This window comes from Phocoena sinus, chromosome 2 (genome assembly GCF_008692025.1).
Source record: "Phocoena sinus isolate mPhoSin1 chromosome 2, mPhoSin1.pri, whole genome shotgun sequence".
Taxonomy (NCBI): domain Eukaryota; kingdom Metazoa; phylum Chordata; class Mammalia; order Artiodactyla; family Phocoenidae; genus Phocoena; species Phocoena sinus.
Genome location: NC_045764.1, coordinates 131,613,006 through 131,640,865, shown reverse-complemented (window position 1 = coordinate 131,640,865; position 27,860 = coordinate 131,613,006). Strand labels below are relative to the sequence as shown.

Genomic DNA, 27,860 nt, shown 5'->3' with positions numbered 1-27,860 from the left:
CCAATCAGACAGGGCATCCTCCCCTACAATGGCTGAAGAGCAAGCGGGCGATCGCGTTTCGGCTACTTTTGAGCCGCGCAGCCCGCCGTCTACCGTCACGTGCCGGTCTGCCGCTGCCGCGTAGCTTGGTGGGGGCGGCTCTGCCTGGCGCCGGGCAGGAAGGGAGGCGGCTGTCGTGCCATTCTTAAAGGGACCCGAGGGAAGGCGAAAGGCTGCTGACGGCCGGAAGGAAAATGGTGAGTTGCTGCCGGGGAGGGTGGGGGCCGGCCGGAGGGCTGGGCCAGCCCGCCGGGCTTTCCTGTTTGCCAGAACCGGTCTCGGCGGGCAGCGCCCGGGGTGGGTTGGCGGCCGCTTCCGGCCCGGCTGCTGGTGGGTACCCTCAGTCTGAGTCTTGGCCTCCGCCCGCGGACGCTGCCACCTCGCCTAAGGGCAGCATCCTCCTGCCGGGCCCGGGGTCGAATCGCCCAGCGGGCTTGGCGACTAGGGTGCGACCAGCGCGGGTGGGTGATTCTCACCGGGTCCTTCGGGATGGAAGGTTTTAGCTGCTGCTGCGCTGAAGGGTCGAAGGGGCCGTGGGTCTGGCCCAGCCGAGGGCTCCCCCAAACGCCGGCTTTTCTCCCAGGGCCCGGGCCAGGCCCAAAGGGCCGGCGGACGCCGAGCACTTTCGGTCTGGCCGCCTTTGCTGGGGAGGGCTCGAATTCTGACTCCATTGTCTCGGCCTCGCCTTAGTTTCTTTTTCCTCCTTCCCCTGGCCTGCCTCTAAGGTTTTCTCCTTATCCATGCTTTCTTCGAGTTATGGCAGTTGGAAATCTTTTGACCCAGTGCTTTGACCCTTGGCCTTAAAGTAACTGTAAAAAGCTTAGTTTTGCGCTGTCTGGGGGTTCTGGCTTCTGTCTCGTATGGGTTAGACCCCGCGCTCAAAAATAAAGTGTAGAATTAAATTAGTTACCCAACGAGGATCTCCTGGATCTTTCCCATCGGGTTTTAAAATATGCTTCTCGTGTCTTTAATTACAAGCAAAACACAAAACTCCCACTGTTGTATTCTCTGACCTCCCATTCATTGCTCAACCCACTTCCATCGAATAGATCTTGTCTTGGTCACTAAATCCAAGGGACTCACTCTTCAATTCTCACGTTTCCTGACCTTTCAGCTGCATTCTGGGTGTTGATCACGCTACCCTCTTTGAAGCATTTTCTTCCCTCATGCTTCCCCCTTGGCTTCTAGGATACAGAACTGGTTTTTCTCCTACGTCGTCTCCTGTTCGTCTGTCTGTGTCCCATGCATTTCTCCTATCCTGTGCATCACAAGTAGGAGTCCTAGGCTCCATCCTAATGCTTCATTTAACATTCTGTATTTTTTTCTCCTTCATTTCTTACCTACACTCATAGCTTCAATTACCACTTACCTATATGTAGATGACTTGTGAATTTGTAGTGCACACCTTGCTTCTGAGATCCAGCACAGATATTTATATCCCACTATTTAGTTAACATCCCCTGGGAAGCTTTTCCCCACTTGAGTGCCTCATAGCTCCCTCAGTTTGTCCAAAATAGAACTCATCTCTTTCCCCTCAAACCTGGTGTTCCTCAGTGGTTCCTTAACTTAGTGAAAGGTAGCACTGTTTAAGTCTTAACACAAGCCATAAAGCTTAGGAGTCACCTGTTTTACCGATCCACCCCTGCCAGTATTGTCTGTCACCAGCTCCTTTGTGGTGGTTAAGTGTGGGCTAAAGTCAGGCTGTCTGGCTTGAGTCCTGGCTCCCCTAGTTGCATAACTTTGGGGAATATACTTAACCTCTCTAAATCTTATTAATAAGTTTATTGCAAATTGGGTATACTATAATACCCATCTAATGGGATTGTTTTGAGGATGAAGAGAGATCCATGTAAAGTACATAGCACAGTGTTTTCTCATAGCGTTTAATACACGTTAACAGTTATTAACAGAATTCACCTGCTTCTCTTTATCCTCATCAGTCTGTCTAAGCTACTTTTCATCTCTCACCTGGACTAGCCTTGTCAGTTAACTAGTCTTGGTCTGTTCATCCAGGTGCTCTGCCTGTTTCCTGCATGCAATCTGATCACTTTCCCTGTCACCACCTACTTAAAACACCTTAGTGGCTTCCCTTTGCTCATAGGATAGAGACCAAAATACTTAGTATAACCCACTGGGCCCTATGTAGTCCAGCCCCTGCCAGCCTCCTCTTGTATGTGTTACAGCTCGTTCTCTGTGCTTGAGTCACACTGGCCTTTCGTTATCTTAGATGTGCCGTGCTCACTTTAATCAAAGGGCCTTTACATAGGCAGTTTTGGTCCTTTAGATGCCTTTTTCAGGCATGTCTCCTGTAACCATGCTGTTGTCCACTAGTCATAAGTTCTCATAGCATCAAGTTTCTCTCCTTTCTAGGTCTTATCCTAGGTACAAACAAGTGTATATTTTTTTACCTGATGATTTTTATGTACGTCTGTTTTCTAATAGACTTTATAAGCTCCTTGAGGGGCCCATAGTTTTAATCTATTTATCTTATAGCATTGTATCCCTAGCACTTAGCACTTGTTGACACTCATTAAATGTTCATTGTGTGGATTATCCAATAGATGACCACTTGAGTTAAACTCTCCACTTTGTATGTTAATATTTACCATACAGTGTTGTTTTCAGGGTATTATGCTGATTTTTAAATGCTTCTATTGACTGAAAGCATTAGAGTTAGCTGAGCTGTGGTCCTTTTTCTTGTAGGAAGGAATTTTTGGCCTTATTAAGGTATTGAGAGGGGTGAAAATGAAAAAAAAAGCAATATAGATTAAATCACAGCATGTTTTTCACTTGGTTTACTATTCTTAGAGTGTCAGGATTGCACAGGCAGCTCTGGGTATCAGAACTGTAAGATAAGACTCATGACAAATTGCTCTTTGCCTACAAAATTCTAAAGTATTTATTAGTTTCTACTAAAGGGTTCTATCTTTGGTTGATGAAAGATTGGAAATTCTAGTTTTCTGATTTATATCTCTTTCTTGAAAGATAGGAAAAAATAGACTAGGCTTGAATACTGCATTCAGGAAGCTCCATATGACTTAGCATTTCTTTCTCTAAAGAGAAGTAAAAGGATGGTCATACATGACTCCTACTGGAGCCTAATTTATTGGATAATATGTATTGGTGGGATGTACTTTCTAATTGTATAAATAGCACATCCTATGGTATATCATAACTTATGTTACCAGTGTTATGAATTTAAAGGACAACTTAAAATTGATAGCTATTTACTGTTGTAACATATGCTCTTATTTACCCAACACAGGATGAAAGAGCAGCCTTTTCTTAAATTTTCCTTTTAACTTAAAATTTGAAGCCTTAATTCTTTCGGATTGTAATGAGACATGTATTTGGCATTGGTCTCAAAACACTTTTAATTTTCTGAAGAAGTGGGCGGTGGGGGGTGACCCATATATGAAGAGACCAAAGAATGTGGACCTTGTTTGGAACCTGACTCAATCAAACTCACTGTTAAAAAAGAAAAAAAAAAAATTAAAACAATAGGGAAATTTGAACTCTACTTGAATAACTCACTGGAATTATTATTAGTTTTTTTTTAGGTGAGATAATGTTATTGTCATTATGTTTTTAATGGCACATACTGTCATTTTATTAATACATATTAAAATATTTATAGTTAAAATGACTTGGGCCTTTCCTATATGACCGTCCATGGGGGCAGTATTGAGGTTTTTGGACGAAATAAGATTAGCTTTGTGTTGATAATGGTTGAAGCTGAGTGTTAAGTGCATAGGATTTCACTATACTATTCTCTACTTTTGTATGTGTTCAAAGTTTACACATTAAAGAAAAAGATTCCCATCCACATGCTTGCAATCAATAGTGCATTTGTACCACTAAAAGAAGAGTGATTTTGATAATTTCCTTGCCAGATTTCTGGAGAAGAGTTTCTAATACTTTTTCATAATTTATAAAAGGTTCTTTTGAGTGTTTATATTTGTTTCATCTGGTTTTGCTTTCATAATTCTTAGTAGCTCCTTTTTTTTTGATCCGTGTAGTCATTTAATTAAGATATAAAATGTAATTGGTCTTTACTCTTAGGTTTATTTTTCATAACTTTTGCTTCTTTTTATTTTTTCATAGTTGTGAGACTCAAAAATGAACTAAGGCCTTGTTAACTCTAAGTGTAATAAGATGATTTTCCTGTTCTTGCTGCATAGTGCAGAAATAGTATACTTTCTAACAGCAATGATCCTTGACTTTTCCCTTATTCTTCCCTTCCTCTACAGTTCTGATGAAATTGCACATTATTATGTGTCTAGTTCCTTGAGATATTTAGTAGCCAAAGAGAAAGTATACCCTACATATAAGATGAACAAATGTGTATAATTTAATAATGTAGATACAAAGCTTGGTAGATTTAAAAGCTCTTTAAGTGTTCATGTGTTTCACATTAATACTTTCACATAATTATGACATTTGTAGGTGTCAGTATACCTTCATAAAGGTATTAGGTTTTATAACTTTAACATGTACATATGTATATTGAAGTCATGGCATTTGCTAACATGATTTTTGTCTTTTCTAGAGTGAGTCTTTGGTAGTTTGTGATGTTGCTGAAGATTTAGTGGAAAAGCTGAGAAAGTTTCGTTTTCGCAAAGAGACGAACAATGCTGCCATTATAAGTAAGCTAAAAGCGATTGTCTCCGTTACATGGTCTTAGTTTGGAGTTTGGCTTTATCCTATAGCTACATCGAATAACCTGAACCTTTAGAAAGTTACCTCTTCCAGTTTTAATCCCCCCCACACCAGCCCCCATCTGTTAGGTCACTTTAAAAAGTAGCAGCTACTGTAACAGAACAGAGGCAGAGTGTCCTGCCTCCGCCCTCAGCTGCCTACACAGCTCTGGAGAAGATGATCATCTTCTTGGTCACTTGGTCATTTGTAGTGACCCATCCAACTCCATCCTTTAACTTCTCAGGGGACTAAAAATAGCCTGGCCGTTCATCCTCAGACAGACACCTTTGCCTACACCTAAAGTGGTACAGTTCAGCATTATGTTCAAAGTGATTTGAGGTCTTAATTCAATTGTAGACTTGAACTCTAGTTTCATGGAGAGTACTTTTAAGTGTCACAGACTTTTGACAGTAGAAAGAATGATTTGTATATTGCCTCTTCCACTGTGAACTGTATGTGATGTTATGCAGATTTCTTTTATATTCTTAGGTAATATTTAATATGTGGGTAGTGATTTAGAAAGATAAAGGAAGGATGAGGGGGTGAGAATGTAAAACTATATACTGTTAACAGAGATGCATCTGGCAGATGTGAATTAATGAGGTGGTGACAGCTTGTTGAATTATGGTTCTTTTACAAACAAATACTACAATGTAGGCATACAGTTCTTTAAAGTGACAATGTGTGTCAGTGCCATTTTGCCACAAAGAGTAAAGCTATTTGAGATCATATTGTGTCTCACAGGATTTACTGTGAAATTAGTGCAAAATAAAAAATTGGATAACTTTTCAGAGTAATGGAAAAGAATACAGGCATAGATTATCTAAACGTATTTCAGTTTGGCTTTGGGCTCTGTTGCATGTATTTTAATAGAGATATCACTACTATTTAGTAATTCACTTTCTCAGAATACTCATACTGCACCATGAAATCCTGACTCTGGAGAAGCTGGGAATCTGGCGGTTGTTCTGTCCTGACCCTTGGTCCACGTTTTGCTTGCAATTCTAACCATGTGCAATAAACCAGTCTCAGTCACAATGACCTTTTCTTATCATCTAGGAAGTGCATTTGAGTTACGAAGTTCTTCATATACACAGTAAATGTAAGGAGTTGACATAAAGTTCTAAATTAGCAAATTAGGTGCTGGGAATTCTGGGTAAAAGCTTTTAAATGCTGACTGCTTGTAGAGTCAAGCTTGTGTTTTATGCTTGTGTTTCTTCCTGTTTTAATTTTGGATGCCAAAAAAGGGCTAGGACTCTGCGGGTTCGGTAGATCAAGTCACATCAGAATCACAGTTTACTCATACTATATTTTTATTTTAGTGAAAATTGATAAGGATAAACGCCTGGTGGTGCTGGATGAAGAGCTTGAGGTTTGTTGGATCAGCTAAATATAGTTTTATCATTAAGCAATTATTATTGCCCAAAAGATGCTATATTAGTTACAGTTACTTCTAAAGCGAGTTCTAAACCTTTAGACATGATCATTATGCATGAAAGCATGTGCTAATTATTGTGTAGTGCATTGTCTTGGTAATATAATCACCTCCCATGAAACATTAATGAAATCCAGGGTAATAAGTAGTAGAAGCTAGGGCTATATGTCTGGTAAAAACTGAATCAACTTTTTTTTTTTTTTGGCTGTACGCGGGCCTCTCACTGCTGCGGCCTCTCCCGTTGTGGAGCACAGGCTCCGGATGCGCAGGCTCAGCGGCCATGGCTCATGGGCCCAGCCGCTCCGCGACATGTGGGATCTTCCCGGACCGGGGCATGAACCCATGTCCCCTTCATTGGCAGGTGGACTCCCAACCACTGCGCCACCAGGGAAGCCCCAAAACTGAATCAGCTTTATAACTTGCTTCTAAATTGGTTGGCCAGTAATTAAAAACTAAAGCCCTTTAACCTAAGTATTTAGTTTGTCAAGTTAAGTAACTAATTTAGAGTGAAAAGAAATTAACTTTTTTCCCCTAAATCAGATATTGTTGTTGATCTGAGGAGTTGGCTTATCTCACTCAGTATTTTCTGACAATTGGAACATGAGCATAGACTACTGTGTCTCTCAGCCCCATGTTTAGTTAATACACAGAGCTAAACTGAGTGGGCTGGAGTAGGCTTTCATTGCACTGAGGTTTTAATAACCTCAGCTTATGTACAATTTAGTAAAATAAAATTTTATGTTGTGGTATAAGGTTATGAATTTATACCTGTTAGTAGAATAGGTGCTTGGTATATCTCTTAAGAATTTATGGGTAAGAAAATGTTTAAAAGTTGTTTTCTTTATGGTTCCAGGGCATTTCACCAGATGAACTTAAAGATGAACTACCTGAACGACAACCTCGATATCCTTTTCTTAGTGCTTTAGAAAGATTTGTTTTTTTAAAGTGGTCACCATTTTATTTATGAAGTTCATTTGTTCAACTTTTAAAAGACATATTTTACAAAATTTTCTTCTACACCATGATCATGACCAAATTATTCAATAAAATGTATGCTCGTATTGGAAAAGAACCAAAAAATTAATATTATTTTTTAAAAGTTCCTTTTATTATTACATGTTTATAATAAAAATTGAGAAAGAGAAAAAATCCATATTAAATCTATACTTTTAATAAATTTATTTGTGAGAGAGTATAAGATGTTATAACTTTTGGGGGGGGCCCATTTGTAATTTTGTGGAAAGATAATGAATAATGAAGGTGTGGCCTAAATGGACAGGATAGAAATTTGCCACCCACTAGCTCCCCCGGTGCGTGTTTTCTTTCAGAACTTTGTTGATAAGTACTTGTCTCAAACAGAGCAGTAATTTTAGTTTCCTTAACTTGAGAAAAACCTTCATTGTATATAGTTATAAGTATCAGCATGATGATGGAAGAGTTTCATACCCTCTGTGCTTTATTTTCTCCAGTCCTGTTGGTAAGTGAATTTCTTTAAATAGTGCATATTTGGTTCTGATCAAATTAAACCATTTTTATACTAGACACATTTTATGCTCATTTTAAGGAGGAAAAGTGTTGAATAACCTAAATTGCAGTATGTGCGCACGCACATACACACATGAATGCATCCCTAAAAAGAAGTTACTATAAAGCATCATCTCTTAGAACTTGCTTTTCTTAGGATAGATTCCTAGAAGTGTAGTTAGGTCAAATTGTACAGATATTTCAAGGAATTGATTTTAAGGAAAATGTAATGACATTTTAAAATACCAAAAGGACATTTTCTTCTGTATTTTAATTTTATTTATAAGTATGTGAACTATGTGTATGATTATGATATATATTTGGTGTTTATCTTTAAAATAGTAGTTACCAGTGATATGCCTATAATCTTGAAAATAGTCCCAGAGTAGCTAACATTGGATATTAAAATGGCTTATTGGTATTTAAAGTATCCATTATCACCAGAACTCCCACTGCCACCACCATTCAAGCCCACAATAAAGTTTCTGCTCACTGAACTCCTCCCTGAACTTTATTATTTGTATCATTTATGTAGCACTTAAAATATACTGCAGTCTATTTTTTAATTAATACGTAAACAGACTGTAACCTTTTTCAGAGTCAATCTCCTGACATTACTGACCCAACAGCATCCCCAAACCTATATGTATTAGGCCTTTGTAAAATTCATCTTGATATGTACTGTCAAAACTAAGTGCTGAAAAGTTTTAAAGTATTTGCAAGGCTCTAAAAGTCAAGATCTTTAGAGATCTAGCCTCATTTATTTTTGCTGACCTAAAGCCTTGTTCATTAGTAATAGAGCTGTTTCTCTTTGTGCAGGCAGTATGCAGTGTAAGACTCAAAATACAGCCTTTACACATTTAGACAGAAGTGTTTGTAAACTTGATAGCATAGGAAATCCTAAATGTGTCATTTTTATAAAGTAAATAATGAAAACTCATCACTCTTTCAAAATTTAAGTCTCATTTCTACTCTGATCTGTCTCTTCCAGGATGTAAGCCTGAACAACAGATGATGTATGCTGGGAGTAAGAATAAGCTAGTCCAAACAGCTGAACTCACCAAGGTGGCATTTATATTTGACTAACTTGTTGAGACAATTTTTTCCCTTTGTAAATAGAGCAATACCCAAGTAATCTGAAGAGTTAAGTATTTCTTTATATAGGTGAAAGTTATTTAGAACAGAGCAGTAAAGCAGTAGAGCTTTTTATTAGTTGGAAATAGAATGATAGAAGTCTTTAACCAAAAGTGTGTTTTTGGAATGAAAATTATAAGTTGATTACAAGAACTCATATTCAAAATATAGGCAGCTTTAGAAAACTACTCAATCTATTGAGAATTTTTCATCTTCCATAATGTAATTTCTAGTAGATAAATGCAGCATTTGAAGCTTCTCTGGGCCCTTTACCATAGACTAAATGAACCAAATTCTGTGCAGGAATTCCATGCTATGCAGTTAACTGTATTGTTTCCAAATCTAAAATTAAAATTTTAAGAATACGTATTAGCTTTATTAAGTTAGAGCATTCTGTTTCATATGAGACACCTGCTTCAAGATTTAACATGTTCCCATTGTTTTATGGCATTTTTGAAGGTTAAAGGTAAGAGTGGTACTCGCTTTCAAACTTTATTTAACTTCCATGCATTAGTTTGAGTTGAAAAAGTATATACATTTAATGTTTTGAAATAGAATTTTACATCACTGGAATGGTATTAAATAATATTTCCTTTCAGTTTTTATTTTAAGGAGAGCAGGGTTTTCCCCTTGGGTGCTTAATTATCAACCCAGGTGATGTTTTTAAGTGCCCTCTGCTTTTTCCCTTTAGCCCACATGATTGTCATTGATACCACCAACTTATAGACACTACTTATCCTCATTTGTACCACGGGAATATGCTGGAGTTGCTCTAAGGGGATTGGGTGGTTAGGAAGGAGCTCTGTTAACAGGCTCATGTCTGCTCTAATCCTAGGCCTGCCCTAAAGTGCTGGAATTAAGGCATTACAATCTACAAGTTACTTTTACAAATAATCTGATTGAATCCTCACCACAGCTCTGTAAGTTGATGGTGAAACTCCTGTTCTTAGCTGGGAAAACTGAGGTTCAGAGGATGAATGACTTGCCTAGGGTTGTATATTAGTACATTTCAGAGCTAGGATTCAAACTTTCCTCTGGCCTCAAATCCCATCCTTTCTGCTCTATTACATTGTCTTACACAAACTGTCTTTTTATAGCCGTTATACTTTCTGTGCCTGTGTGTGTTCAGGTTCTGGCTAGAGATTTGTGGCTGTGGACCACTAATCTATCCTTATAAAAACAGCTGTATTCCCTCCACCTGTGAAGGATCAGCACCTGCTCTTCCAGTTCCTAACTGGATTGATTTTAAGTGTGTATACTTGGCTCTCTCTTTTAGTGGGTAATATTTACAGAACTACTCTTTTAGAACATTTGTAGATTTGTGCTTTTAAGAGTTTTGATTTTATGCTGTCTTGATTGCTAAACTTTGGTAACTGAGGCCCTAGCACTTAAAGAAACGTAAAAGTATATCTAATTTCCACAGATTAAGTCATGACCAACATGAAAGGAAGGAGAATTTGGTATTTAATACTCAAATATACAAAATATTTGATTTTTTTCTTAAGGTATTTGAAATAAGAAATACTGAAGACCTAACTGAAGAATGGTTACGTGAGAAACTTGGATTTTTCCACTAATGTGAACTTCTGTGTTTCTAAAGTATTTATGTATTAACCTGACCATACTGGAACCAGACATAAATACTTATTTATGCCTAAAAATGCACTGTTATTTACAGTTTGTTACCTGCAGTAAAGAAAAATTCTTCATTTGTTCAAAGTTTGAACAAAGGGGAAATCATCATAGTAATGAAACTTTGTAAAGTGTTTCCTTATATTTGTAATTGTTAGGTGGACTACTTCTCTCCAGGGACTTTTTGCACTCTTGTGACTAATTTCTACAACTTATGGTTCAGAATTTGTTACTATTTACAGACACCATTGGAAAGTGGGTATTAGATTGTGATAGACAACAGTTGCCTCCTTTTGACAAATACTGGATATTAGCAGTTTATATATGAAAATAGCATATTATCACTTGTCAAATCTTTGAAATCAATTTGGGATAAAAGACTTGAGTGACCCAATTTTGAGCCATGAATAATAACTTACTATGGTATAATCTGCATTACAAGCATTTTTCATCAATTCCTTGCCTTCTTAATTTTCTGTATCCTTTTAATCAAGTCCAGAAACTTTTCATCAGTTGCTTGTTCTTAAGGTCTGGAAGTTAGATTTTATAATAAAGTTATGACTATTAGGTTCTCTTCTTATGGAAAATACATTTTAGTCTTAGAAATTGATGGATTGTAACTAATTAAGGGCCTCATTCCTGGTTGTGTCATTTCTAGATAGTTTTGAATCTACGTTAATAACACTTTATTTATAAAGCACCTCTTAATGTCGTCCTGTGAATGCTCATTATTTTACATGTGTTAATACTGTGCCTTTGTTAGCTTTACATTTAGTTTAAGACTTTTACACTCTGCCAGTATTCCAGATTTGGTGAAATTAATACTTTTGTAAAGAGTCCAAGTAAAACAATTTTCTAATATGTGTATCTGAAATTTGTAATAAAACCAACTTGATATTTTAAAAATTCCAACTATCTACTTGCATTGGTGAATATATGGCAGTTGAGAGTTATAATTCGGGGCATATTTGTGATTAGTTTTGTGCCATAGGAAAAAAAATGGTTATCTTAAAACCTTGGCCATAGTTAATAACATTAACACATCAATAGAAATCTCATCTTACATCCTAAATGTCAGAAGATATTCTAAACTGGACACCTGTCTTGTTAGATGATGGCATCCTTGGCATTATTAAAGCAAGGATTCTGATATATAGTGTACTTTAAAAACATATGAGTAACTGTTTAAGATTATCTTGACATTAATTTGACAAAAGGTCTTGAGACTCTAAAGACTACCCAGATTTGGTGAGTGAATTCTTTTATTAATATCTTAATCATTTCAAAACTAGCAAAGGCTTTTTTTTTAATGTTGGCGTATCTCCTATTCATATGTGCTTTGCATTTTTTTAAGGTTTCTGTGCCAACTTTAATAAAGAGGTGAAGATAGTTGGAATTTTCACAATATTGAATCTTCTATTCCAACACTGTTTGGCTTCACTAATCTAAAAAACAGGAAGCAATAGGAAGTTAGTTGGAGATTAGGAAGTGCTAGAGGGGGTATTTGTTTTGGTTAATGAATGGGAAGGGTTCTTTATTCCAATTTCCAGAGAGAGAGAACTTAACCCAGGATGTTTAAGAATTCTTTAAACAGCTATTTTGATATTGGAGAATAATGCTTATAATTATGCAGAAATGCAAATGTAATCCAAGTGACTGGACACTTCTTCTAATGTTTTTGAATGAAGGAAATGAGATTTTGTTTCATCAGGTTCGCAGCAATAAGAGAATCTAGGGCTGCAAGAATGTATTTTTTAGTGAGGTTCCTTATTTTGTCTTGCATGTTTTAGGTGTTTTTTTGTTTTTTAAATTTAATTGGAAGGTCCTCCATAATGTCAGATAATATTGACCTCCATACACAGAACGCTTAGCTCCCCTGTGCTCTAACAGGGACAAAGAGCTGTGATAAACCATGCTTTTTTGAGCTTGTCTGACTCCTTATCGATAACATGTATTTTTGCAAGACAACAGATGAGGTTAGGGGATCAGTAGAACATATTTTTCACTTCCTTGGTCCTATAGGGAGAGTTATAGATTCCTTGTCCTAGAGTGTTCTCTGTTTTTTATATATATTTCCCTTTCATCTAACCAAATTTTGCATTGTTCTTTTAAAGTATATTTCCTGTTCAATCTCTTTTTCTGCCTTCTCCCTAATAGTAACTCCAGATTTTGTAATTCCAGTTTTTACATTCCATTTCTGGTACAGCCATTCCCATTCAGCCTTCAAACTTCATCTTTCCTTTTTGGCAGCAGCTTTTTTCCTGGGAACCTCCTTCATGGTCTTCTAAGTCACCATTAGTTTTGAAATTGTTGGCCTTGTATAAGTTCTGCATAGCATCTAATGTTGTCAAAATAGAACTGACTTGTAATCACAGCATGTTTTTTAGTATGGTTTTTATGGCAACATAAATGATATATGAAGAAAACTGTTCTCAGGTGACGATGCTGAAATTCCAAAATGTCAAAGAGTTTTGAATAGTATTCACTTTGTTCTGGTATTGAAGCAATTATGTTAGGAAAAAAGTTGTTTGGCTGGCTGTTTTTGTTTAATTGACTTCTAAAATAAATGTTCAAATTGTCTATTTCTAAAAAGTTTACTAAATGCCTAGTGCAGTTAAACATACTCTTGTTTAAGAGGGTGTTGCTGAATTTTGTATTGTCATTACTAAATGATCTTTGTAGCAAAATGTCAGCACTTTTCTCTCCCTTTTTGTCTCCTATTTTCAGGAGTCGAACGTAGCCATAAACTGTATCCTGGCCTGACACTTTAAAACTTTTCCAGTTAAAGGAGTTTATTGCCAAATTAAATTTGGCTGTCTTTGTTCCCCACTCATATAGATAGTAAGGAAGGGGTTCTTAAAAATATGTCTGGACTACCTTAAAACACGAGCAATGTCATTAATCCATAATGTGGACTAGTGATGAAAAGATATTTTCATAAGAGTTTAAATGCTGACATTTGGTGGAAGGTAGAGAGTAACTCGTAATCTATCAATTCAAATATTCTTAGTATAGTTGCTTTCCCTGTTTGTTCAATAGACTGGTAATACTGGAATCTACAGAATTTGAGCCTTTACAACTTATGTGAAGAAGTGTCTCAAACATTTCTGGACAAATCTTATTTTGTATTTCTGGAACAATGTAACTCTTTTAGGCCACTTAACATCAGTGCTCCCAAGTTGAATATTCTTGAGAAATTTGTTTCTTATTATGCCATTTGACATTTCAAATCAGTGATCATCTCCCTATGATATTTAAAACAACTACATTAAGGTTGTGATAGAAACTGTGTTTTCTTGCTTTTTGGAGTATAGTTCATATACGTGTAATTACTTGAATACTGTTTGAGATCACTAACATGCCAGGGTAGTTCCCACTGATTTAGGTGGTCCAATGTAATCTCATTCAGGAGGCTTGAAACATTAATGGTTTAGTCTTGTGAATTTTAACAGTTTCCTGTCATCGTTTAACAAAATCAACAGCTGGAACAACTTCTGAAGCTGTGGTTTCAGTCTGTGCGAGTTCATATTGCATGTTTATTTTGGACAGTCTTCTGTTAAGCATGGTGCTTGTACTGGTTTAAATAAAATGTTAACATGAAAGGACTTATAGCTTTTCATTGTTTACTTGCCTCCTTTCCCTTTTGTTGTTATTTACTATTACCTGCCTGGCTCACTTGTGGCATCTGTGTGAACCACACAGATTCAGTTGTTTACTTTATCTGGAAAAACCGAGAGGCAGAATAAGTGGATCAGTTGGCAAAAGTAGGAACGGGGGAGGGAAAATATAACGAGATTATAAAAATTTCTAAAACTTGGTCTGATACTAAAATGGTTTGTTTGTAGGGGCAGAGGGCATTATTTCAAATGATGAACACTTGCTTTCAAAGGGAAGACTAAGTTAGAGGGTCTGTGTATTTTGTAAGAAATCAAATTAAATTGAAGGATCTTTTATTGAATATAGTTTATCGCCATTTATTAAACGTCCGTTAAATACCCATTCTGCCTACATCACAGACTGTTGTCCGTGGTTCATGTGTCGTGGGCATCTATTGAATGAATACAAGTCAACAGTACTTAACATAGTATTTAGACTTTACCATATACTTCTTGTGATTGACTACGTAGCAGTCACAGTTTGTTTACTGTTGTGAAAGGAGCTGTTTTTGCCTTCCTATATTCAGGAATCTCACAAGGAGAATTGGCCAGAGGAAACATCTTCCTTATTTCTCAAATTTAGCCACTTAGCTACTCAGACGGCCAGCTCCTAAATTTTTTCACCTTCATTGTCTTTTTGTCCTTTTCAGTTTTCAGCAACAAGAAGCATTTCTAATCACTTACCCTCACAGTGAGGGCCCACTCTCATTTGCATGAGGGCGCACCCTGAGTGGATACTGTCTCCTTGTGCGGTATATTTTTAGCTATGTTGGGAAGCCAGTTAGAGGAAAGATCTTATCGCTGAGCATCAGGGAGTTCTCTCATCCTTTGCTTGAGATCTGCGCCTAGGCTACATGAAAAGCTCCCTGCTGAAGTAACCCTCTCTTCCAATTACAGGAAAGAAAAAGCGGAATGTCTAGGTTGCATCCAAAAGCCACCTTGTGCTGCCCTGACAAAGCAGGGGGAAGGCGCTGTGTGTGTGGGTGTGTGTGTGTGTGTGTGTGTGTGTGTGTGTGTGTGTGTGAGCGAGTGGGGGTAGGAGTGGGGATGGGGACGTCGGGGGTGGGCAGTGGATTCTAGACACTGTTACCTACACAATTAAGTATAGATTCTGTTACCCTGGAATTAAGTCCTGCCGTATTGTGACCTATTCCTTACCTGTAATGGATGGCGGATCCCAAAACACCACAGACCTTTGTTAGGTAGAAATACCCCTGCCACTGCTCCTTGCTGAAGGGGCAAGCCTTTAGGCAGCCATGGTTTGTCCCTCATGGCTGTACTCCTGTCTGCAGCTCCCTCCCCATCGTCAGTACACACAGGATCTCTCCCAAGGGCCACCAGCCTCTAAGATGTTGCCTAACTGGTACCAAACACTGAGCTGGGCCAATTGCTTTCCCGGTGTCAGTCTTGTTACTTTATAAAGAGGTACAATTCAATTATAGTTCAATTCCTGATATTGGGACGATGATCTCATTCTCTTGAATGAGGCCATTAGCAGTGGGAGCTGAACTTGGAAGAATGCTGTTAGATGGAGAAGAGGCCAAGTGCAATGTACAGAGCAGAGGGAAAGAAGATGCCAGCTGGGGAGGTATAGAATGAAGCAGGTGTGCAGTGAGCAGCTGAATCATGTTAAAGATGGAGCCCTGAATTGAAGGGCCACCCTCCTGGCTTCTAGGTTCCTAGGGCCTCCTTTGATCCAGGGCCACTCTTCAGAGTCCCCCTCGTTCTGAGGCCTGGTTGGTTGGTCAGCTTTTTCTGGGTTTCTCTGTGTGTCTATCCTTACTAGAAACCCTTCATTACTTAAGTCAATATGGACATGTTTGTTCACTTGCATAAAGTAACCTAACCCCAGTGCTACCTCTGGTTTCATCTGCCCCTATTCCCTACATTTACACCATCTCCAGCCCACCTTTTATACAAACATGCCCTGGCCCTGTCCCCAACCAACAGAAACACCTCTTCCCCGTGCTGCTGCTGCCTGCCAAAATCAGTGATCTTCAAAAAGCATCTCAAATGCCATTTAAACCATGAAGTCTGCTGTTTGTTGGACTAAATATAGCATCTTCTTAAAACACACACACACACAAACTTTACGGCCAGGAGCCCATTGCCCAGGTGCACCCTCAGGACAGAACAACCAACCCCCCCGACCCCCTGCAGTCCCCATGGGGCCAGTTGCTTCCAGCCCTGTGGCTGTCTCCATCCCTTGAGACCTGGTAACTGGCTTTGAGCGAAACCATCTCCGCTTGGTGGCAGTATAGCTCCATAAATGCCAACCAAGTGCCTAACCCTAAGCAAAAGGTAGAAAAGGTCTACCACTCAGAGGAATCCAGTGACATTTTTGGTTATCTCTTTTCTTGTCTCTGGAGGAATTCTCTGGCTCCATAGCTTTTCTGGTCGCTCTTAAGAATTATGGAATTATGCTCAGTTTTTCAGGTAATACAAATTCCAGTCTAGCCTAATGTCAGAACTTCAACATCTTACTTTCTTTAAAGCTCCCTCCCTCCCTCCCATCTCCTTTTCCTCTACTCCGCCTCCTTCAAGCTTGTTCCAGGCTGGGAAACCCACCGTGTGATGTGGGGTGTGGGCTGTCCCGCATTATTGCCCTGCTTCGCTCCTCCATTCACTAGGTGTCTTTGGGCCCTTGAAGACTGGAGGAAATGGGCAACACAAGGGAGAAGGAAAAGACTTATTAACCTGGTACAGATGTAACCTGGAGTTGGTGCCCTCTGGCGTGGTCAGTGTCAAATACCAACTTTTTTCCCCCATGGAATGATTTCGTGGGTTTCTTGCCAATTCCCCCAGTGGGGGCTTTGGCTGCAAGACCCTTGACTCGGGTCATGCCCCCTATGGCTGGTGACTTTACAACCGTCCCTCCCAGCTCTTGGCTTCTAGCAGTCAACTCTGGTACCCTCCCTTTGTTTCTCCAGTCTGGCATTTTGAGCAGGGCCTGCAAGAAACACGTGTCTTTGCCTTGCTGCCGTCAGGGACTGTACAACTCTCTCGTTCTGCCATCAGGGTCAGCTCTCAGATCTAGCCCTGCGTACCTCTCTGATCTCATTTTGTCCTATTCTAGCCCACTACACCTGAGCCAAGCTGCCTTATTTTTGTTCCTCCAACAGCAAGCTCAATCTTTCTCACTAGCTGTAGCTTCTTCCTGGGAAGATTGCCCGCTCTCCCCTCCGCACACCCCTCATCCCTTCCCCTGCAATATTCCTGTGGCTGGCTCCTGTATTCTGAACTGAGCTTAAGTGGTGCCGCTCAGAGGCTTTCCTATCATCCTTCCTAAGGTGGCAACACATTGATACTCACGTCCCATCTGTTCTCATTCTCTGCATAGCACTTAACCACCATCTGATATTTTTCTAATTTATGTAACTGGTCTGATGAAGGATTCTCAAACGGAATATTATAACAAATTTTGGGTTGTTTTTTAAAAAACTGTTACCTCTGTTCCTTGTCAAGCCTCTCTTTTTCCCTCTGGTTAGAAAGCTTCCTTAATGATATATTTCCATAACATGTCAGTCGCTTAGTTGTTAAAAGTGCCTTTTCTGTTACTAAGATTCAGTTCTGTTCCTTTTAAAAATTCCGTCTCAGATTTGATTCAGACCTTTTCTCCCCATCCGCACAGGCTAAACTTGTGGCTGGCAGTGGTGGGGAGCACCCGTCCTCAGTCCCCTTGCACTGCCTTTCTCACTTATCCCCCTGGCGTAGCGATGGGGAAGAAGGAGACAGGAAAGGTGTTAGCTAATGCACCTGCCCAGGGCAAGCTGCCTCTGTTCTGGAGGGCTTTCTTTCTTTGAGCATCCATCTCGTGCTGCTGGTGAGTAGGTTGCTTACTTCTGGATGTCATTGCTTCTTTTTTTTTTTTTTTTTTTGCGGTACGCGGGCCTCTCACTGTTGTGGCCTCTCCCGTTGCGGAGCAACAGGCTCCGGACGCGCAGGCTCAGTGGCCATGGCTCACGGGCCCAGCCGCTCCGCGGCATGTGGGATCCTCCCACACCGGGGCACGAACCCGTGTCCCCTGCATCGGCAGGCGGACTCTCAACCACTGCGCCACCAGGGAAGCCCGTCATTGCTTCTTTATTTAACACCAACTGGCTGTGGTTCCAAGAGTGGGACAAGTATTCAAACAATGATTCTTTCCTAGGGGTCATCTTTTGGATTTTAGATGTCTTTTGGGGGTTTCTTCATGATTACTCTTTCTACAAATTTTGTTTTACTGGATTAATAAGTATCATTTGCCCCCATTTTCTTAGTTTTTAATGTATTCATTGCTATTTTTTGCCCAAATACCCCAAGAGATTAATAAAATGCCCAGAGCAATTCTTCCCAATACTTCAGCATATAGGAAAAGCTGTCAGTTCCCTTCTTCTCCTTGGAGCCCTACTTCCCTGCCTCCCACCTTCCCTCTAAATCTGCACACACACTGGATGCTCTATAGGTATGAGGCCAGATGTCATCCTGAAGTTTCCCCCTCTTGCTTCTTCGTTGGAGCCCCTCGGTTGGATCCCATGTATTCCCTGCCTTGTTAACTCATTACGTTGAGGCTCATGGCACAAGGGAAGAGAGCTTTTGTGTTTCTGAAAATGTTTTTCCTCCATACTCACAGTTAATTTGTGGTTTGGCTGGTGTGCCAGATAGTTTTGGTTTGCTTCTCCAGACCCACTCTCTGCCCTTCTCCACCCTGGTCTATGCCCTCAAGGAGGCTGATGTTAGAAACTATATCAACTGGCTCCTTTGCCTTCTGGTTTCTTTTTGATTTCAGCCAATCTCTAAGAAGGATGGTGGGTGAGGATAGGGTATTTATTCCCTCCATCACTCCATTAGGGCTTCCTCCACAGGCTGTGGCCCTCCACTGAAAGCCATTCCTGCACTCAAGGTAGTTCTCTCTACATGATCTGCTTTTTCTGAATCCTGGTAACCACCACCTCCTCTTCATCCTTGGGCCTGGTGATGGGAACAGCAAAGCTTTGAGGACTCCAGCATCCCTTCCCACTCTTTAGTAATAGCCCTTTTTCAAAATCCCCTCAAATTATTTGAATTTAGAGTGGCATCTCTTTTCTGGGTATTAAATTCTAAGATGGAAGTCAATTTCCCTCAGAATTTTAAGGTCATTGCTCCTCCACCTTCTACCTTCAATGTGCTGTTAAGAAGTCTGATGGGGCTTCCCTGGTGGTGCAGTGGTTGAGAGTCCGCCTGCCGATGCAGGGGACACGGGCTCCTGCCCCGGTCCAGGAAGATCCCACATGCCGCAGAGCGGCTGGGCCCGTGAACCATGGCCGCTGAGCCTGCGCGTCCAGAGCCTGTGCTCCGCAACGGGAGAGGCCACAACAGTGAGAGGCCCGCGTACCGCAACAAGAAGTCTGATGCCCGTTGGACTCCAATTCTTTCATAAATTACATTCTTCTCCTCTCAGGAAGCTTTTGGGATCTTCTTATTTCTGGTGTTGTGAAATGTCTCTGTGATGAAATTCGGTATGGATCTGGTTTCATTCATTGTGCTAGATATCTGATGGACCATTTGAATCTGGGGATTCATATTCTTCAATTTGAGGAAAATTATTTCCCATTATTTATTTGGTACAAATTAGGTACAGGCTTAATTTATATGATACATACACAATCATAGTTGTCAGCAATATTTGTATTTGTATACATACTGATATTTTCTCTTTAAACATGTTTTCTATTCTAGAGAAGAATCTCCAAACAAAATCTCACCATGACTTAATTTCAGTACTAGCTCTTCATGTAGTTTGTAGATATGAGCTTTTATTTTATTTTATTTATTTATTTTTTGGGTGCGTTGGGTCTTCTCTGGGTGCGCAGGCTTTCTCTAGTTGCGGTGTGCGGGGGCTACTCTTCGTTGCGATGCACGGGCTTCTCATTGTGGTGGCTTCTCTTGTTGTGGAGCATGGGTTTTAGGTGTGAGGGCTTCAGTAGTTGTGGCATGTGGGCTCAGTAGTTGTGGCACACGGGCTTAGTTGCTCCGTGGCATGTGGGATCTTCCCAGACCAGGGATCAAACCCACGTTCCCTGCATTGGCAGGCGAATTCTTAACCACTGTGCCACCAGGGAAGTCCCTAGATATGAGCTTTTAAATTGTGAATGTTCTGTTCTGTGTGGCATGTTTTACTTATACAGATGTAATAGGAGGTGTTGATTAATAGGAGGTTGTCGTCCTTGCTCTATGATCAACTAAACTAGAGCTATAAGACTACAAATGCCAATGAGTTAACTTCTATCTGGAGATTTTCTAAAAGGTGGCAAGGCTATTCTAATGCTTTCTTTCTCCCTTGAATTGCCCTTATCATCTCATCTAAGCCCAGGAACCAAGGATTGGTGGCTCTTCTCCAGTTTCATCTGCATTATCTCTTAACATGCAAGTACCTTTCTTTTTCTGAGATCTCCAAAGTTTGCCATTGTTCCCAGGCTGCCTGGAAGTGATATCCTTGACCACCTGTAAACCTGGAACCCTGTAAGTCTAGAACAAACTTCAGATCAGTTCCCAGTGAGGAATATGAAGTGGATTCCATATTCCCATTAAAAGATAAACAGAGGCACGTTAAAATTGACAAGAGTTTATTTGAGCAAACAGTGATTCAAATCAGGCAGCACCAAACTGGAAGTGATTAGGAGCTTTCTAAGGGAAAGGCTTTTATAGAATAGAGGCTGAAGCAAAGCAAGGAGGTTATTTGACTGGTTATACATACTTAAGCAATTGCCTTATTTGGAAGAGCCTAGCTAACTGTTTGAGACTGGTTGTTCTAGCCAGAGCAACTAGGCAAGAAAAAGAAATAAAATGCATCCAAATTGGAAAGGAAGAAGTAAAACTGTCTCTGTTTGCAGATGATATGAACTTAAACATAGAAAACCCTAAAGACTCTACAAAAAAACTGTTAGAACTAATGAAGGAATTCAGTAAAATTGCAGGATACAAAACCAAGATACAAAATTCAGTTGTATTTCAATTCACTAAAAACAAACTATCTAAAAAAAAGAAAACAACCCCATTTACAGTAGCATCAAAAACAATAGAATACTTAGGAATAAATTTAACCAAGGGGGTAAAAGATCTGTCCACTGAAAACTATTAAGACATTGACGAAAGAAACTGAAGAAGACACAAGTAAATGGAAACATATCCCATGTTCATGGATCAGAAGAATTAATATTGTTAAAATGTCCATACTACCCAAAGACATCTATGGATTTAATGCAATCTCTATCAAAATTCCAACAGTATTTTTCATAGAAATAGAAATAAAAACAATCCTAAAACTCATATAGAGCTACAAAAGACTCCAAATAGCCAAAGCAATCCTGAGAAAGAAGAACAAAGTTGGTGGCATCACATTCCTTATTTCAAACTTTATCACTAAGCCATAGTATTCAAAATAGTATCGTACCAGCGTAAAAACAGAAACATAGACCAATGGAACAGAATCAAGAGCCCAGAAATAAATCCATGCATATACAGTCAACTAATATTTGACAAGGGAGCCAAAAATACTCAGTGAGGACAGGATAGTTTCTTCAATAAATTGTGTCGGGAAAACTGGATATTCACATGCAAAAGAATGAAATTGGACCCCTATCTTACACCACTCACAAAATTAACTCAAAATGGATTAAATGTAAGACCTGAAACTATAAAACTCCTAGAAGAAAACATAGAGAAAAAGCTCCTTGACATTGGCTCTTGGCAACAATTTTTTGGATATGACACCAAAAGTGGAAGCAACAAAAGCAAAAATAAACAAGAGGAACTACATCATGCTGAAAGCTTCTGCACAGCAAAAGAAACAATCAGCAAAATGAAATGGCAACCTACAGAATGGGAGAAAATATTTGCAAACCATCTATCTGAGAAGGGATTAATAACCAATATATATATTAATAACCAATATAAGGAACTCATACAACTCAGTAGCAAAAAACCTCAAACAATTCTATTAAAAATTGGGCAAAGGACTTGAAAGACATTTCTCCCAAGAAGACACGCAAATGGCCAATAAGTACAAGAAAAGATGCTCAACATTACTAATCATCTGGGAAATGTAGATCAAAACCACAATGAGATATGACCTCGTACCTGTTAGAATGGCTATCATCAAAAAGACAGAGATAACAAGCATTGTCAAGGAAGTGGAAAAAAGGGAACCCTTGTGTAGTGGTGGTGGAAATGTAAATAGGTATAGCTACTATGGAAAACAGTATGGAGGTTCCTCAAAAAATTAAAGAGTAGAACTACTGTAAGATTCAGCAATCCTACTTCTGTGTATTTATCCAAAGGGAATGAAACTACTTTCCTAAAGAGATACCTACATCCCCCTGTTCATTGCACCATTATTTATAATAGCCAAGACATGGAAACCACCAAAGTGTCCATTGATGGATGAAAGGGTAAAGAAAATGTCACACACACACAAACACGTACACAGAGTAATATTATTCAGCCATAAAAAAGAAGGAAATTCTATCTTTTGCAACAATAGGAATGGCCCTTGAGGGCATTATGCTAAGTGAAGCAAGTCAGACAGAGAAAGACAAATACTGTATGATCTCACTTATGTGTGGAATCTAAAACAGATGAATTCATAGAAATAGAGAGTAGAAAGGTAGTTGCCAAGGGCTGGGGGTGGGGTGGTGGTGGAGGGAACTGGGAGATGCTGATCAAAGGATACCAGCTACCAGCTATAAGATGACTAAGTTCTGGGGATCTAATGTACAGCACGGTGACTGTAATTAACAGTACTGTATTATGTACTTGAATGTATTGATATATTGTTGTACTGTTAAGAGAGTAAATCTTAAATGTTATCACCACACCAAAAAAATGGTAATTATGTGAGGTGATAAAGGTGTTAACTAATCTTACTGTGATAATCACTTTGCAATATATGTGTATCAAATCATCATGTTGTACACCTTAAACTTACATATAAGTCAATAATATCTCAATAAAGCTGGAAAAAGCATTTTAATATATATTAGTTTCCTTTCAATCATTTCCCATGTATTTAAAAAAGATAATTGTATACGGTATGTATCCAATTTCATGAGTAATGTAATTATACATTCTCCATTTAAAAAGGAACTATTTATAAACATAATTAGATAATTTTATAATATTTTTCTTAGTGCATATGTCACGGTTTACATAACAATTCTTTTATTATTGGGTATTTTGGTGGTTTCCAATACTATTGCTAGAGATATTTTTGTGCAAAAGGCTTTTCCATGTTTTGGATGATTTTCAAGAGGGTTATTATACTGAGAAGCTATGGACAAGGGAGACTTGCCCATACCAAATACTTTCATTTATTTAAAGTACTACCTAATTTGATTTACCAAAATGGTAATCTTTATTTTTAAATTGGCTTTTTCTTTGATTACTAGAGAGAGTTTATTTTCTCATATGTTTGTTAATCAACTACAACTGTAAACTGTGTGACCCTACCCTTTGTCCATTTATCAACTGGGGGTTTAGAGTTCATTTTTAGAGAGATTTCAGTGTACTTATTCATCCTTTGTCTTTTTTTTTAAACAGAGTATTTCAGTTTTCTTCTTTACTTTGGTGTATTTTTATATATTGAAAATTTTATTTATTTTGTAATTGATTCTGTTGATTGGGTGGGTTTTTGTGTGTGTGTGTGTAAGATGTAACAGACTGGTTTTAGTTTAAAAAGTACACCCACGCCCGGAGATCTGACAATGCTATGCATTCCTTTATTTTAAATGCTAACCTTGAATTTACCTAATTATATGGTATCAAGAGAGAATTTAAATGATTAATGTACCTCGACAAAGGTTTTAACATCATGAAAAATATTTTTTCCAATAATTTGGGATGCCTTCTTTAAAAAGCATTCAATTATTATGTGGAATTGTGTCTTTTTCTGGAATAATTATTCTAAGATATTGATATATTTGTTGATTTTTCTGCCTCAATCATACTTATAATTATTACTGCTTTGTAAAATGTTTTCAAATCTCATAAAGCTAATTTCTTTTCATCTTTGTTTGTTTTCAAATATTTATTTGGTATTTTCAAGTATTCTTTAAGGTGAATTTTAAAATGTTCGAAATCTCATTTTGATTACAATCGTGGTAACATAAATTAATTTGGGAGAAAATGACATCTTTTTAAACTTCAATCAAGGAAAATCTTTCCGTTAACTCTTTTGTTTTTCTCAGTGAAGTGGTATCAATTTTTTTTTTCCATATTGGTGGCACATATTCCTTGTTGAAGCTGCTGGGTATTCATTTTAATCCATCTCTAGTCATGGGATTAATCGTGAGATTCCTCCCAACTGCTCCCAGTCAGAAGTACCTGACCCAGGGATGGTTGAAGAGGTGTCATTGAGACTGGAATATGGCCCAGGAACTGGAAGCACCTAGCTTGACCTGCAAGACTGAATTTTCTGGTTTTCACGTCAAATGCAGAAGTTTGTTGATCCTCTTCCATTAGGGTAACAAAGCACCTCTCTGCCTGTTGCTGCAGTTGAACTGCCTGACCATGGACTCTATTCGCCTTTTCTCAATCTCACCACTTTGGCTTTTGCTCAAAACCAGTTAGACTTCCCTTTACTCATGGGTCATCTTAGTCCTTCCTGCCTCATAGGCACTCGCATTATGAATTCAGATTCAGTTCCTATTACAACCTTTTTGGCCTGGGGGTGGTAGCGACTCCTGGCTATTTCGGGCTGCAGTGTACTGCACTCCCCCTTGTTAGTCTCCTTTAGCCCTGCCCACAGCACTGCAAACAGCCCAGTGCACTGCAATGTGGTGCGTGTCCAGGCTGGCACCTGCCCCAGCCTGGCCTGGCCAGGATGCGCCCAGCTTCCAAAGGACAGTCCTTATAGCCTTGGATGTGAGAGGTGGAATCTCATTTCTGTTCTACTCACCTGGGGCTCTCTCTGAGAAGCAAATGGAGCTGGTCCAATAGAACTGGAGGAAGATGAGTTCTTTTAAAGTTGTAAACCTGGGACTTCCCTGGTGGCGCAGTGGTTAAGAATCGCCTACCAAGGGCTTCCCTGGTGGCGCAGTGGTTGAGAGTCCGCCTGCTGATGCAGGGGACATTGGTTCGTGCCCCGCTCCGGGAAGATCCTACATGCCGCGGAGCGGCTAGGCCCGTGAGCCATTGCCGCTGAGCCTGTGCATCCGGAGCCTGTGCTCCGCAACGGGAGAGGCCACGACAGTGAGAGGCCTGCGTACCGCACAAAAAAAAAAAAAAAAAAGAGAAAAAAGAAAAAATTAGAATCGCCTGCCAACGCAGGGGACACAGGGTCGAGCCATCGTCCGGTAAGATCCCACATGCCTAAGAGCAACTAAGCCCGTGCGCCACAACTACTGAGCCTGCGAGCCACAACTACTAAAGCCCACGTGCCTAGAGCCCGTGCTCCGCAATAAGAGAAGCCACCGTAATGAGAAGGCCGCACACTGCAACAAAGAGCAGCCCCGGCTCGCCGCAACTAGAGAAAGCCTGCGCGCAGCCCGCGTGCAGCAACGAAGACCCAACACAGCCAAAAATAAATGAAAAAAAAGACATATTTTAAAATAAATAAATAAAGTTATATACTTGTTACTTTAAAAAAAAAGGGACTTCCCTGGTGGTCCAGTGGTTAAGATTCCGCCCTCCGGTGCAGGGGACGCAGGGTTGATCCCTGGTCAGGGAACTAAAATCCCACATGCTGCGGGGCAACTAAGCCCGTGTGCCACAACTACTGAGCTCCCAGGCCTCAACAAGAGAGGGAAAACCTGCACACCACAACTAGAGAGAAGCCCATGCGCCACAACGAATGATCCCGCATGCATCAATGAAGATCCCAGGTGCTGCAACTAAGACCCGATGCAGCAAAAAAAAAAAAAAAGTTTCTAATGACAAATGTATATAAGGATCTTAAGAGGGTACAGTTTAAAGATTAACCACAAAAGAGCGTAAAATTCAAAGATTAACAAATGATAAAGCAGATACGCATGCACTCATTATCCAGCCTAATCACCACGTGTAGAAGCCCTGAGAATGGTGCTCCACGCTAGCTAAAAAGCACTCGCATGCACCACAACTTGCTGTGTTACATCTGTGAGTTTGCTTTTTCTTTTCCTGTTTTCTGAGCCAGTGGAGTTACTAGACTCCCAACGTCAGGTTCTGTGGTGTTTCAGGTTCTAATGAGGTTTGCTTAGGATGACATGAACAATAGATACAACAGCAGCCAAGCAGTGAACATATTGAACTTTTGACTTATTCAGTTTGAATAACTTCCCATTCTTGTTTAGGAAGAGAAGCAGGCTCCTGTGGGGAAACCAGCTTCTTTACTTCTGCTTAGACATGGTTTTGATCAACTCATTCCTGTGCTGTTTATGGTTCCAGCTTTTACCCTGGGATTCCGCTTACTCCTGGGTTCTGTTGACTGCTTTCTCTTTAGTGTCTCTCCACTTGTGGCCTTGCCCCCGGTTGCTGAGTGTCCTTGTATATCTCATATTCAAACTCCCAGAGACACAGGGTCTGTGTGATACCCTTGGGGATGTGGTTCTGGGAGGGCAGAGCAGCTCCCAGGCAGCAGTACCTGGCTCCTCTACTTCTTAGTCTATCCTTAGGATAAACTTCCCTAAACCCATGCCACCTGGACATGACTCTGTTCCTTGCAGCCCCAATGGGCCTGAACAACCACTCACAGATCCAATTGGCAGAACATCCAGTAAAGGAAATTTGAGAGCAGTATGTCCTATAAGGAGACTGAAACACAGGGGGTGTTCCAATTACAACCTCAGGAAGTCACACCTAAAGAAGATCAAGCGCTCCCCGGCCCTAAAGGGTGGCTAAATAATATCTTGAAATAATTATGGTGTTTTTCTCTCATATTTCCTTCTCTCCCTACACTGTGAAGGTGGCTAGGCGGTTTAGGCTTCCATGCCTCGGGGATTTTTGCAGACAGGACAGAAAGAAGAAAGCCATTTGAAGCCAACCACTCTCCTTGCCCTTTATGAGAGCCCTAATTGCACTGAAGAGACTCTGCCAGGTGTCCCAGAAGGGGAGGGTGATGTGTGAAGGTTTTGGGGGTCCAGGAGAGAGAGAAGAGAGGATAGCTAATCAGTCTCCTAAAGTAGAAAGGGATGAGAAGCCTGTGAGTCTTGCACAGCTGTGGGTAGCTAGCATCTAGGCACTGCTCTGCTCAACCAGGACAACATCCCCAAGTGGACCACACAGACCCTGTCTCTCAGGGAGTTTGAATGAGAGACATACAAGGACACTTGGCAACAGATGGCAAGGCCACAAATGGAGAGACACTAGGGAGAAAGTAGTCAACAGAACGTAGGAGTGGAGATCTGTGCCCTGTTCCGTGGGCCCTGGGGAGGTGCTGACATAATAGAAAGGGTGACCTTAGGGTGCCTGTGGGTGGACCAGAGTTTCCAAACTTGGCAATGATTCTAATACCTGCCAGTTCTGCCTCTGTGACCACATACATTTCCAAGACTCTAGTGTGACACTGGGAAGGGGGATCCCCAATAATACCTGGTACACAATCTTTCACGAATTCAGTGGAAGAAGAACTGGAGTTAGAATTAAGTGTTTTAAAAACAATAAAGAACATAGCACCTTCTCTATGACCCAGCAATTTCACTAATATTTACCTAAGAGAAATGAAAATATATGGCCCCAAGAAAAGACTTGTACAAGAATGTATATAGCATATTTATCTGTAATAGCTCCAGAATAGAAATAACCCAGATGTC

General features: G+C 39.9%; 1 protein-coding gene across 3 annotated transcripts; it reads left to right on the top strand.

Annotated features, from left to right (window-relative positions):
* The first annotated feature begins 109 nt into the window (after nucleotides 1-109).
* On the top strand, nucleotides 110-14,064 carry GMFB (glia maturation factor beta). Of its 3 annotated transcripts, none has more exons than XM_032623549.1 (7): nucleotides 110-236; nucleotides 4,589-4,685; nucleotides 6,060-6,109; nucleotides 7,026-7,075; nucleotides 7,567-7,649; nucleotides 8,688-8,761; nucleotides 10,336-14,064. In XM_032623549.1, the coding sequence occupies exons 1-7, from the start codon at nucleotides 234-236 to the stop codon at nucleotides 10,405-10,407; spliced, it is 429 nt and encodes a 142-aa protein (XP_032479440.1). In that variant the 5' UTR covers nucleotides 110-233; the 3' UTR covers nucleotides 10,408-14,064. The 3 variants fall into 3 exon arrangements, with proteins under 3 accessions (XP_032479440.1, XP_032479439.1, XP_032479441.1); XM_032623548.1 differs by having other exon boundaries at nucleotides 7,564-7,649; XM_032623550.1 differs by having other exon boundaries at nucleotides 7,565-7,649; nucleotides 8,688-14,064.
* Nucleotides 14,065-27,860: the final 13,796 nt, after the last annotated feature.